This window comes from Opisthorchis viverrini (assembly GCF_000715545.1).
Source record: "Opisthorchis viverrini unplaced genomic scaffold opera_v5_79, whole genome shotgun sequence".
In the NCBI taxonomy this organism is placed as follows: domain Eukaryota; kingdom Metazoa; phylum Platyhelminthes; class Trematoda; order Opisthorchiida; family Opisthorchiidae; genus Opisthorchis; species Opisthorchis viverrini.
Genome location: NW_008751737.1, coordinates 1,596,074 through 1,607,888, shown reverse-complemented (window position 1 = coordinate 1,607,888; position 11,815 = coordinate 1,596,074). Strand labels below are relative to the sequence as shown.

Here is an 11,815-nt window from a genome sequence, read left to right as displayed (position 1 = left end):
AAAAAAAACTCAGTGTCTCTTGATAGGAAGAGGCGTTCGTTGTGGAATTATTCGTCTCATGGACAAAAACCATAAGCTTTCGTACTCTTGTGGGAATCGGCACATAACGTTGGTTACAATGTTTGTCTGCGGTCACATCTTTAAAGAGGCGCCACAACTTCCCTTTATACGACACTTCTTCCAGGGCTGATGAAAACGCGTTGGTAACCCACTGCCACAATCTTGATTGACTTGGACATACGCTCTAGCAATTGTTACTGGAAAAGATGTGAATGCTATGCCCGCTAAATGCTGAGATACAGAGGTACATATTGAAAGATCCCAGTTGTAAAAAACTACTTGATTTGTACTCGTTCACCTGCGTGTGTGCTCAGTCAGTCCGCACAACTCATTGTGAGTTCCATCAATGTTACCCCTAGCTATATCCTCCTTGTTCGCAATGTCGCACAAACATGACCCAAGGAAATTCTGTTCCACCTGAAACGTGTATCGAAAGTTGACCTCTCACAAACATTACCTTAGTGGATGTACTGTTTTGTAAGCTTCCATTTGTATTTTGCCTAGATTAGATAATCGTTCAGCTGTAACACCCTTTCGGTGCCCAACTGCCATGCTACCCGAAGGAAGCACGAGGGCTGGGATACCGCCTGGTTGCCCAAGCCTAGACGGGAGATGTCGAGAGGTAGAGGTCGGATTCGAACCACGGACCTTCCGGTTAGTAAATCCGCGCACTAACCGCTGAGCCATCTCGTCTAGATTGGTGTGACATCGCTGTGATCCTATGGTACAGGAAGTCATTATCAGCTAGTTCTCAAGTAGAGACCATGTTCGCCAACTGATCATTCTGATTACAATCCCTAGTGTCTATGGCCCTATATCTCTTTATCTCTAGGTGTTCTGCATGTATTTTTTGAAACTTCCGATTGAGGTTGTGCTCCCCATGCCCTATAGCGTGGTTCGGAACGCTACAGAAATTCTATTTAGCTGCAACCTCAACCTGTTTGCTTGAATGCTTTTAGCATTTGGGTCACGCGCAGCTGCCGCAACGGTTTATCGATTTCTCCTGCTCACAACAACTTAGGCATGCCAAGGTGCTGTTTCGGTCTGCATTGTGTGTACTCATTCATGTTTCTGCAGGTTCCGGTGATTTTAGTAAACGTCACCAGAGGGCATCATCGTTAGCATTCAAGGAGATCTTGTCTTCAATATTAATCGTGTCTGTTTTCATTAATTTTTTGTATCATGTCGCTCCAGAACGATACTCACGTGACTGCTGCATGATTGTCCTGGCACATTGTTTTTGGTTTGGTCACCATCATTCACTAACGCGCGATCACTGTCGTTCTGGTGTTACAGCTGAACGATTATCTAATCTAGGCAAAATACAAATGGAAGCTTACAAAACAGTACATCCACTAAGGTAATGTTTGTGAGAGGTCAACTTTCGATACACGTTTCAGGTGGAACAGAATTTCCTTGGGTCATGTTTGTGCGACATTGCGAACAAGGAGGATATAGCTAGGGGTAACATTGATGGAACTCACAATGAGTTGTGCGGACTGACTGAGCACACACGCAGGTGAACGAGTACAAATCAAGTAGTTTTTTACAACTGGGATCTTTCAATATGTACCTCTGTATCTCAGCATTTAGCGGGCATAGCATTCACATCTTTTCCAGTAACAATTGCTAGAGCGTATGTCCAAGTCAATCAAGATTGTGGCAGTGGGTTACCAACGCGTTTTCATCAGCCCTGGAAGAAGTGTCGTATAAAGGGAAGTTGTGGCGCCTCTTTAAAGATGTGACCGCAGACAAACATTGTAACCAACGTTATGTACCGATTCCCACGAAGAGTACGAAAGCTTATGGTTTTTGTCCATGAGACGAATAATTCCACAACGAACGCCTCTTCCTATCAAGAGACACTGAGTTTTTTTCACAGAACGTTCCCACCACCTGAACAGAATGACGATTGTACGGTGGAGTTGGGTTGTGTTGATTTCAGCCCTGACTTTTTTTTTCACAGAACGTTCCCACCACATGAACAGAATGACGATTGTAAGGTCGAGTTGGGTTGTGTTGATTTCAGCCCTGAATCGAAGATAGAATGAGTCTTCAATATGGACGATGGGTTCCGGTGTTGTATCTTTCGTTCCCTAGTAAGGAACGATCCACAAACAAAGTAGTGACACCTTTCTACTCCCAAATATTATCAAGTCGCTCACATTTTGGTGTTATTTGGCAGATGTGGCACCACTGAACAAGAATGTACCAGCAAGACAGTCACGTGATCGCTATTAGTTCATTAAGACAGCCTACGCTGTTGATTGACTGAATGTCAAGTAGACACACACAAGCATCCAAATGAATACAACCGTTTGGATCGGATACCAAATATAATTGCCATATGAATGTATGTGTGAATATATATAAACAGAACGGTCTCTGAAGAAACGTTGTGCCGGACAAAAAACAGTTCGACTTTGTGAAATATGAAAACAGTATATAAAATAATCGGAGTGGTGTTTACATCACTGTGTGAGTAAGAAAGCAACGAGTGAAACCTTGAGCCATACCTAACAGCGTCTAACCACAACCACCTTGTCTTTCTGACTACGGATTGGGAACTGAAAGCCTTCTACCGTTGGCAGTTTGCAACGAATTCTTTCTTACACCTCTGTCAAGTAAATTTGTCTTCTGCACGGTTTATTCCGCTTAGCTCTCTCAAAGCAAACAAAGCAGTCACCAGCAGTGACCAAGCCAAAGCGTTTGCTGTTCAGTAACAACTTCTGACAAGTCCACCCTTTTGTTGTCGTCGGTTGTCGTACTTCAGAGCTGCTCACATGTGGCTGGTGCCAAACGCAAGAGATGCTCCACATACAGCGATGGCAGAACGCTATCGGATGTCATCGACTCGAAAATGTCTCCCAATCTGGCACCCATCCAGTCTAACTAACAAGCAATACACCAACCTTTCTATCGCTAGACTAAAGCTGCGTCTTCTGCAGACGCCACAAGCCGATAAAAGCTACCCAGGTCTTTGCTATCCGAGCCGCTGTCCGAAAACCCATGACTCTGTTTGCTTATGCGCAACTCCTCAAGTCGTGGAAGGATGAATCAACTCAAAGTATATGGACAAACTTCGAACGTACTTCTACTTGTCCAATTGGATTTGGAATAGTTAGTCTGTCTACGGAGTCGGAGGCCCGTTTGAAGTCAAATAAATCAGCTATTGTTGATCGGCGGAATAAGTGGCTCTGCTCAATTAGTTGATGTAATATTGTCACGTGATCAATCTTATACGGTGATCTAGGGTTGGCATTTCACATGTCGGAGTTGGGCACCACAGTGGTACCGAACCTAGTGGCTGCGTTATGAGAGATGTGGAACATATACGGTTGTGACTGGAATAGTCGATCCGAGTGCCTTGTCCGAACAAACATTTGATAATTGAATAGCATCATTTTCCTTCTTTCCAAACAATTTCAAGCAGAGGAGAGCAGAGAAACTAACCACCATCTTTGAATGACGCCGGTGAAGGGGGGGGGCTCATCTTGTCCAGCAGCCCAGCAGTGCTTCAAGGTAGAAACCAGTGGTTTCCTCTACACGATTGACGATGCATTTAAAACGAACCGGAAGAGTCGTACAAATTAACCCAATTAGGAATCTTATTTTTCGCGTATTTACTGTATTACGCTCGACCCACTACTATATGACAAAAGTTATCCCTGACTTGTCGCAAAAAAGGGAAACTTTGCATTTCATCTAATTTGTGGCCCGATTACGTCTGGCTCGAACGATGTACAAGGCACGATTCGACATGCTGAGATAGTTCATTGGTTAGGACACAAGCGTACTGACCGGAAGGTGTGGTTTGAACCCAACTCTTGCATCTTGACTACTCCCGTCTGGGCTTGAGCAACTTGGCAGTATTTCAGCCCTCATACTTCCTTCAAGTAGCACCGCAGCTAGGCGCCGAAAGGCGCCTTTTTGATTTGATTAATTTGATTAATTTTCGAACATGGGTACCAACTTGACTACAACTAGACCTTTTGTTAACTGTCAACCCGAACACATTCAATACCGACTGTCGCTGCGCATGATGTATACGTCCCATCTGAAACCACAATGTGACGGTATACACACTGGCGTCTGGAGGACGTAAAAAGTGATTATATAAACAGACATGCTTCAGTGGGCTGAAAGCGGACATTCATAAGACTGCGCTGACCTTTTGGTTCGGGAGAGGTCGGTGATTCCACCCCATTCTGCACACGCAGCAAACGAATTTTCCCGCTGAAGCTCACACTTTTCTTCGGACGACGACCGTGAGGCGTGAATAGATCGTAACTTTTGTTCGAACTATTATTGTCATCCCAACCGTAGCAGTTCTGACCACTTGAAGTCAGCAGTGCACTCGGATTCTCATAGGACTGGTCATCTCCCGTAGACCGGAAGGTGAGTCGACTTGTGGAGTTCAATTCCGGTTCGGAAGTAGAACGGTCCACCTGAGTGTGAGGGAATAGCCGAACAAGAAAATAAAACATGCGATGAGACGTGCGGTCAGATGGCTTGCTATCAAACAGTTGCGAGTGCAAGGTAAGATGAGTTACTACGACGACTAATACATGACACTGTGGGGACACTGAATGGTCTCTATCCTCATGGGCTGGTGAACGAAGTGAGAAACAATCATGAATCTTGGCGAATATACACTCATTTGCAAACTGATTTGGTTTTTCGAGAGATTCATCTGAAACCCATCTGAATCTCTCGTTTGTGATGTTCTCAGGCAAGTAGAATGTTGACGGAAACCCGGGGACTGCGCCTACTTGATGAGCCCCAAAAAGGGCGAAACCGGTCGTGGGCTGTCGACGGATTTTCAGCAACCTTATGAGTAGTACATTACAAAGATGAACATGAATCTTGGTCCGGAAGCGGACCAATACAATTCGTTACCGGTGATGACTGAAACTTAGCCAGAAATAGAAGCTGTAATATATGACGAAAGAAAAGGGGTGGCGATACGCAGTGAGTGGTGTTGTTCTGCTCCGCTTCACATTAAAAAGAATATTTCCTTTCTTCATTTACATCTAAACAAGACAGTCGGAGGCATACATATATACATACATATGAAAAAAATGACTCTGTCTGTCACCATTGTGTGTAGATAGAATTCTAGAAAAGAATCCACTGCGCACCAGTGTGAACGTGAGTGAAAACAAAACAGCGTGATAAAGTAGAAAATGAAAAAATCAACTCAATTTGGGTGTTTTACTTCATAGAAACAACAATCGAACGCCGGATTTATATTTTCATTGAATTTTGAACCTAAACAGAGCACAGCACATTTTTCAGCAGACGATGATTAGACATGGGCCGCATATGGTTAAGCCACCGTAGTTTATGGCGATGGAAAACCCCTCAGTTGGGTGGTTGCTGAACAGCCGAACTCCAAGCTTATCATTTCGATTGGCTGGCCACCCTCCACGACCTTAAAATGACTCACTTCCAATACGGCATGGAGAGTCGGGGCCCGCAGAGCAGACAGAGGGCGGGTTTTCGGAACAAGCGAGTGAATGCAAGGCCACTATTGATTATGTGACCTTGTCGTGTTAGTGACGATGTCTAGCTATTGACGGAATTGATAGTTCGTATCCCTGCCTCGTACAAGGCACGGACAAAAAATGGTTAGGACCAGCTATAAACCCCTCCATGCTGCATTCAGTTCCCTCAGTAATAATAAATAATAATGATAATAATGATCGTTCAACTATGGGAACTTTTCGGTGGCTAGCTGCCATACCAACCGAAGGAAGTAAAAGGTCCGAGATCCTGTCAAGTTGCCCAAACCAAGGCAGAGTCAGTCGAAACACCGGGGTCGCATTCCAACCACAGACCCCACGGTAAGTTTGAGCCTTAACAACTGAGCTGTCTCGAGCTCACTTCCCTCATTCAGATGTGTCCGGAAGCTAGCCACTCAGAACAAATGAACATCAATTCGATTGGAAGGGGATACCGATGGGAAACCAAAGTCAAGTGTACTAGAGTCAAACCGCTGTGCAGTCAAGATAGCTGTAAGGTTGGTCTTACTTTGTGGTTGCAATACCTCGTCTCTCCGAAATGAAAGCTTCAAACGCTTTGAAACAGTTGGTCGCCGGTGCTTCCGTAGGGTAGCAAAGGATGGCCGGCTACATTACGTTCGCAGCGAATCGGTGCGCAAGAGAGCAATTAGTGACGAATCAGAGTCCACGAAGGAACAAATTAAACTTACCAGGCAGCCTTGGAGATACGCATGACACACCTAATTATCGTTTAAGGATAACGAACCATGACACAGCGACGCAAAACGGGAGCAGAAAACACCAAACCGATAACACTTTTAGCCAGAGCTTTACGCGCTGCACGGATGTTGGGTAAGGTTCACAAAGCAAGCTGCTACCATCTGCTAATCGTGTACTGTTCCGGTATGATCCCCAGATGGGCTAAGCTCATTACTATTCAGCACCCTGTTATTGACAGCCCTACCCAAAAACAGAGATTTTTCACTTGGTTACCACCTTCCCATTTGTTCCACATCTTACCACGCTAATCCATTTTCGGGGGCTGGCTTGTCACTGGCATATTGTTGCTGATAGCAGGATGCTATAGCGGAATTACAATGCAATGACGCAACGAACGGAGGATGCTTCACTTATGCGTGAGAGAAAATTCGACAGAACTAGCTGGCATGGTGAAAGGAATAGTGTCTGACTTCGGGAAATAGAAATCAAATATTCGTTTTTAACGGGAAACTCAGGTGAATACAGCTGAATCCCCCCCCCCCATTTCTTCTAGTGATGTACTGCACCTAACGTCTCAGTAGGTATGGTATTCGGAATATTACAGTATATATTACAGTATATATATATATATAATCATAAAACTCAGTTAAGCTGGCGATTGCCATCTCCATGGATGGAGACCCCGAGAGGGGACACATGAATGGTTAGAGACAGCGTCAGACAGGCTCCAAGCTATTGCCTTCGATGCACAGACCCCTCCCAAACTCCCGAATTAAGAGTCTACTGACAACCCTGTAGTCACGCACCAATTGTATCAGCTACCGCCTCTAATGCGCAGCTACTACCCCACCTACCCAAATTATAGTTAACCGAAACTGTAGTGGCTAGAACCACTGAACTGCAGGTACGAGGATCTGACAGCTGATGATGATGATGATGAGTTGCTGAGAACTCCGACAACCACACCGTGAACGACAGATTCAGTTGAGCCATAGAGGTGGGTGGGCCAGCATTCACCAACTAGGGGGAAAATGTTGTCAGACACTTAGACACGATGAAGTGTCCAGTAATTTCGAACTTATTAAAAAACTACTCACAAGGTTGCTGAAAACTCTTCGACGGCCCACGACCGGTTTCGCTTTTCTTGGGGATCATCAGGTAGGGACAGTCCCCGAGTCTCCGTCAACCTTATGTTCTACTTGAACCCAAATTAGACCGTTTTGAGAAATACACTGCGCCTAACTGACAAGTCCCAAGAAGGGCGAAACCAGTCGTGGGCTGTCGTGGATGTATAATTCGCTATCCAACCATACCGAATGCTTTATTTCGGTGGACTAAATTCAGGTGTAAAAGAGATCGCAGGAAAATTGCTGATGCTGGGTCACGAGAAATCGTCGTGTAACGTCATGCACAAATGCAAAGTGACGCGACTGAACTGAGAGAAAAGTGTAGCTAGCCCGCTGTATTGAGAACAAGGTACCCTCTGAGAAGCCAGCGCAACAAAATAGATTCAACGATGAACAACCAGATCACGAGGACCAAAAACGGATTATATGAGACTATCGTGGAAACTATTAACCCACCTTATATCGTAAACGATGTGATAAATGTAGTCGTAATCTCGGATCAGCGTCTGAACTATCGGATGCGCCAAATCGATTGATTGGGACAATATCCGGTATGGACGGTTTCCCATCAGTAGGGTTTTGTGCATCGTGTGGTGACACATCATTATTACTCTGATCCAACACATCTGTCAAATCCGGAGAAAAAGTATAAGCTTTGAGTTCCGGACGCCTCGGCTTTCCGGTTAACCGAGAACGAGGATGTAACCAAGCGGGAGCACCATTTCGCCCGGCCGGAACGGATCGACAGGTGCATTTGGCACCACAATGTCCATTGGTTATCCGGCCGTGGAACCGACAAGAAGCTACACGCTTAGGCATGGTTGGAGTTCCCTTACGCTCCTCTTCTGCACCAGCTTTGCCTAAAAACGACAAATCTGGTAAGGTATGTGATAAGAATGCCGCTCCAGTGAGACGGGACGGTCGTGGAATGGAGAGCAAACCAAGCCCGGGATAGGCAATAGAAGCGCGCGGATTCCCAAGCCAGCCAGCTGAATAACCATCAGCCATATAATCGGCGCGAAGAGCAGCCATGTAGGGAGAATCCGGACCGACAGAAGCCGTCAGACATGCGGCTAATTCTGGTGAATGATTTGAAGATTTGTCATCAACAGGTGGTGTCTTATGCGGTATGGCAGTTCGACTTGGATCGAATGATTGAGGCCGAGATGAGTGACGCGGATGACTGTGCCTTATAAAAGCATAGTGTGACGGCTTTATACCACCCATATTGCAGCGAGTAGGTAGACTAGGTGACCAGACGGGAGAAGAACAACGTAAAGGATTGGGCGCAACTGTTGTAACGGCTTGTGTATATGCATCCAATGATGGAAACTGGGCCCCAAAATGCCGTGTAAAGCGATTATTGGATTGCTCACCGGAAGATGAAGTGGTTGAAAGGTCGGGAGGTTGAAACCGTTGTGGAAGTATGCGGTCCCCACGAAGAAGCGGATGTCTATCAGTCTCAGACAGAAGTTTCGTAGGCTCCGTTCCTGACCCAACTGACCGCCTGTGACCTATGCGAACAGCGGTTGCAGGCATTTGGCTAGATGAGCCGGTAGGACGCGGGTCCGCAGCAGATGATCTCATCCTGGTAGCTGAATCCAAATTATCACCCAGATCACTGGATGCATTGTAGACACAGCGAACGGCACCCTCATCAGCTTTAGCCCTCATGAAAATCTCTAGTAATGTCCCAGAGAAACGATACATATAATGGTTTGCAGATACTGGTTGTGATCGAGATCGACATGTAGGCCTGGAATACGCGTTTTCAAGCAGCTGAGTATCCGAGGTAACACAGAGGTCGGTGCCCCCGGTATTTACTTGTTCTGAAACCACATCACAAGCACGTCGACCGTGTTGCTCTCTCCGACTTTCTCGCGTGTGCGGGCCTCGTTCCAACGGCTGCCCTGTCTTCAGGGTACGCTTCAACTGATTCCATGTGATCAAAGTTCCATGCGCTTGTTTCATCATCCTCCAAGGATTGACATTTTCCGGTTGATCAGAAGTTTCCAACTTGTTTGAGGTGTCAGAAACAGCGGGAACCTGGGGAGTGGTGGTTGGCTCCTTAGTAGTTAGGAATTTTCGTTTCAAGCTTTCACGACTTCCATGTCTCTTAGCCCATGTCGTTGTGTTAGGTGCACCCACCTCTGCAGAGTCCGAAATGCTGGGTGAATCAACTGATTCACCACGTGCCGTGACACCCACTGACTTAGCTTCGACTGAACGTTCGTCCGCCCTGGGGAGGCACTGTGCAGCCTGATCAAGCGCGTAACGAAGACCAGCCAAACTCGCTGCAGTTAACAAATCACCTTGGCTCAAAGAGCGAGCCAGCCCACGAGAACAATTATTCGGCCGCTCATCAAATCTCTCGCGGATTAGTTGTTGAAGCAGAGAGCCTGTTGAGGAGTCTATGGGTAGCGATTCCCCATAGGCTAGTTTATAGTCCACAGCCATAGCAGCACGGCTTAACAAGGCTTTCAAGTCGGGGTTACACGATCGTTCCATAACCATCTGCATCCAACTGGTCGAACCAGACTGTCCCGAAAATTGAGATGCATTGGGGGAAGGTTGAGAGACGCCATTGGATTGGAAGTCTCGTTTGTGATGACCGGAACCACTTTCAGTGCCTACCCTGTTCAGTTCCGACTGCATCACGCCATTAGTTGATTCATATATAGCGCCGTTTTGTGATGGAGTCACTGAGGTGTTTTGCATAGCTCCCATCAACTGAGGATGGCGATGAGGAGGTTCAGATAGGTATGGTGGTACGAGCTGTTCCGGGTGAGCACTGATCAGACCACTTTCGCCAGAATCGCCAGGAGTACAAATGCAAGAGTCAGAACGAGACTGTTCTAATTGGAGATTAGTTCGGGCTGGTGGAACTGTGGGGCCTAAAGAAACTGTCATTCCATTCATGTTCAATTCATTCTGTACCAAATCATCCTGCAGATTGGTGTCAAAAGGAACAGAAAACTCGTCGTCAAAAAAGTAGTCGCCTTGCTCCAGCCAAACCGAAGAAACCATCGGAGCGTTGGAACCGACGGAGTTAGGATCAGAACTATCAAACTGATTGACGTTGTTGTGCTGCAACATATCAATGTGGTGATCTGTGAGATCGTTCGAATTCATTAGGACGGACGGCTTCGTGTGGCTACTCAGATCATTTCGAGGGTACGTGTCTTCGCGAGCAGGGAAGCAGTAAGTAGCGTAGGCACTGAGTGGATCGTACATCAGTTTGAGCTGCAGAACTCACACGTGTTTCTCCTGCAGTAACTTCTTCCTCTAACCCATAAGATAGCTGTAGAAAATTTTTAAAAAGTGAGAATTAGCGACGAGCTTTAAAGAGTGAATTATGTTGCCAATATGTTAATGCGTATAAGCCAAACAGCGCGAAAAAAAATAAAGTTAAACAATGAAGTATTCAAGTTGTTTAGTATATAGAAAACTATACAACACTACACCGATCAACAGAAGTGTAGGTCATTGATGACAATCACATTGGTGTTGAGCGCCACTGCCTTGGCACCATAAAACTGCCTTTGTAAACAAAACTCCTGCACAAGCGTTGGCCGTACTTTCACACTTCAGATTCAGCGTACCTTCCGGAATCCGATAACAATAGCACAATATTGTCCTCCAAAAGAACCATCAAGAGAATGGACCATCCTTCGGACGAATCTGCTTCTTGAGACACTTCTGAATTTTCGGATTTTCTGAGAGAAGGCTACTTTCGGTCGACCATTCTAGGTGTTCCCTTCACTGGGGTGTAGCCACACATCACAGAACTCCACGAACTCATATCGGAACGCTCAGCTGTAACACCCTTTCGGTGCCTAACTGCCATGCTACCCGAAGGAAGCACGAGGGCTGGGATACTGCCGAGCTGCCAAAGCCTAGACAGGGGAAGTGGTGGAGTGGAGGTCGGGTTCGAACCACGGACCTTCTGGTCAGTAAATTCGCGCTCTCGCCATTTATGCCATCTCGACTGTCATACATTTTGTTTTTTATGCTCCCTTGTGGTAAACGCCCCAGTACTCAAAGTAAGCCAGTTCCCCACTCCAACTCTACACTCCAACTTCCCCCCAACTTATTCAAGGAGAGCCCCAGTGAGTGGCAAAAGATAATAATGAAGATACACTAACTCCGACTCGAAATCTGGAATGTTAGAACTCAAAAGACGTACAGCCCTCGCGAGCAAGGTGGAACACCACGGTATCGAAATGGTTGCTCTCAGCGTAACTGATTCAACCGGTCAAGGAAGGCTACGGGAAGCTGAATACACCGATTTGGCTTCACAGTATAGTCAACGGGAACACGAACTCGGGCCTGCAGTGATAAACCATATTGATGGACAAATAAAGCGATAAAAAACATTCAGCATCATTGACTATCAGGCTCCGA

At 46.1% G+C, this 11,815-nt stretch overlaps 1 protein-coding gene across 1 annotated transcript in view; it reads right to left on the bottom strand.

Moving 5' to 3' along the window:
• Window positions 1–11,815, bottom strand: part of T265_04753 (hypothetical protein) — a gene marked incomplete at both ends in the record, with an annotated part of 47,652 nt that overhangs the window by 12,543 nt on the left and 23,294 nt on the right. The window contains 2 exons of the mRNA XM_009169566.1: window positions 4,232–4,508; window positions 7,868–10,654. Coding sequence (XP_009167830.1) covers window positions 4,232–4,508; window positions 7,868–10,654 — 3,064 coding nt within the window. The remainder of the gene's footprint in view (window positions 1–4,231; window positions 4,509–7,867; window positions 10,655–11,815) is intronic.